The sequence below is a fragment of the Ambystoma mexicanum genome, chromosome 12 (genome assembly GCF_040938575.1).
Source record: "Ambystoma mexicanum isolate Mex_15411 chromosome 12, UKY_AmexF1_1, whole genome shotgun sequence".
Classification (NCBI taxonomy): domain Eukaryota; kingdom Metazoa; phylum Chordata; class Amphibia; order Caudata; family Ambystomatidae; genus Ambystoma; species Ambystoma mexicanum.
The window spans coordinates 5,729,644-5,730,859 of record NC_090936.1 but is presented as its reverse complement, the minus strand read 5'-3'; the positions used below and the strand labels follow the sequence as shown (position 1 = coordinate 5,730,859).

The 1,216-nt window shown below is 51.8% G+C and overlaps 1 protein-coding gene across 1 annotated transcript; it reads left to right on the top strand.

Annotated features, from left to right (window-relative positions):
• The first annotated feature begins 467 nt into the window (after positions 1-467).
• LOC138513153 (uncharacterized) lies at positions 468-965 on the top strand. Its single transcript, XM_069627779.1, has one exon. It carries the CDS (start codon positions 468-470, stop codon positions 963-965), a length of 498 nt encoding a protein of 165 aa, XP_069483880.1.
• The last annotated feature ends 251 nt before the right edge of the window (positions 966-1,216 follow it).

The window sequence follows — 1,216 nt, the reverse complement described above, 5'->3', positions numbered from 1 at the left end:
ACAGATACTACAGCAGCACACTCCAGCAAAGATACCACAAGAAGACAGGACAGCACAGATACTAGAGCAGCACACCCCAGCACCGGCACCACAACAAGACAGGACAGCACAGATACTACTGCAGCACACTCCAGCAAAGTCACCATAGCAAGACAAGACAACGCAGATACTAGAGCAGCACACCCCAGCACCGGCACCACAACAAGACAGGACAGCACAGATACTACTGCAGCACACTCCAGCAAAGGTACCATGGCAAGACAGGGCAGCACAGATACTACTGCAGCACACTTCAGCAAATCCACCACAGGAAGACAGGACAGCACAATACTACTGCAGCACACTCCAGCAAAGTCACCATAGCAAGACAGGACAGCAGAGATACTACAGCAGCACACCCCAGCAAATCCTCCACGGGAAGCCAGGACAGCACAGATACTACAGCAGCACACTCCAGTAAAGATACCATGGCAAGACAGGGCAGCACAGATACTACTGCAGCACACTCCAGCAAAGTCACCACGGCAACACAAAACAGCACAGATACTACAGCAGCACACTCCAGCAAAGATACCAAGGCAAGACAAGACAACGCAGATACTAGAGCAGCACACCCCAGCATCGGCACCACAACAAGACAGGACAGCACAGATACTACTGCAGCACACTCCAGCAAAGTCACCATAGCAAGACAAGACAACGCAGATACTAGAGCAGCACACCCCAGCACCGGCACCACAACAAGACAGGACAGCACAGATACTACTGCAGCACACTCCAGCAAAGTCACCATAGCAAGACAAGACAGCACAGATACTAGAACAGCACACCCCAGCAACGACACCACAACAAGACAGGACAGCACAGATACTACTGCAGTACACTCCAGCAAAGATACCATGGCACGACAGGGCAGCACAGATACTACTGCAGCACACTACAGGAAATCCACCACAGGAAGATAGGACAGCACAATACTACTGCAGCACACTCCAGCAAAGTCACCAAAGCAAGACAGGACAGCACAGATACTAGAGCAGCACACCCCAGCAACAACACCACGGCAAGACAGGGCAGCACAGATAATACTGCAGCACACTCCAGCAAAGTCACCATAGCAAGACAAGACAGCACAGATACCAGAGCAGCACACCCCAGCAACGACACCACGGCAACACAGGGCAGCACAGATACTACTGCAGCACACTCCATCAAA

Excerpts from the sequence above, each read along its gene's own strand:
- LOC138513153 (XM_069627779.1), top strand. The coding sequence starts at position 468 with ATGGCAAGACAGGGCAGCACAGATACTACTGCAGCACACTCCAGCAAA.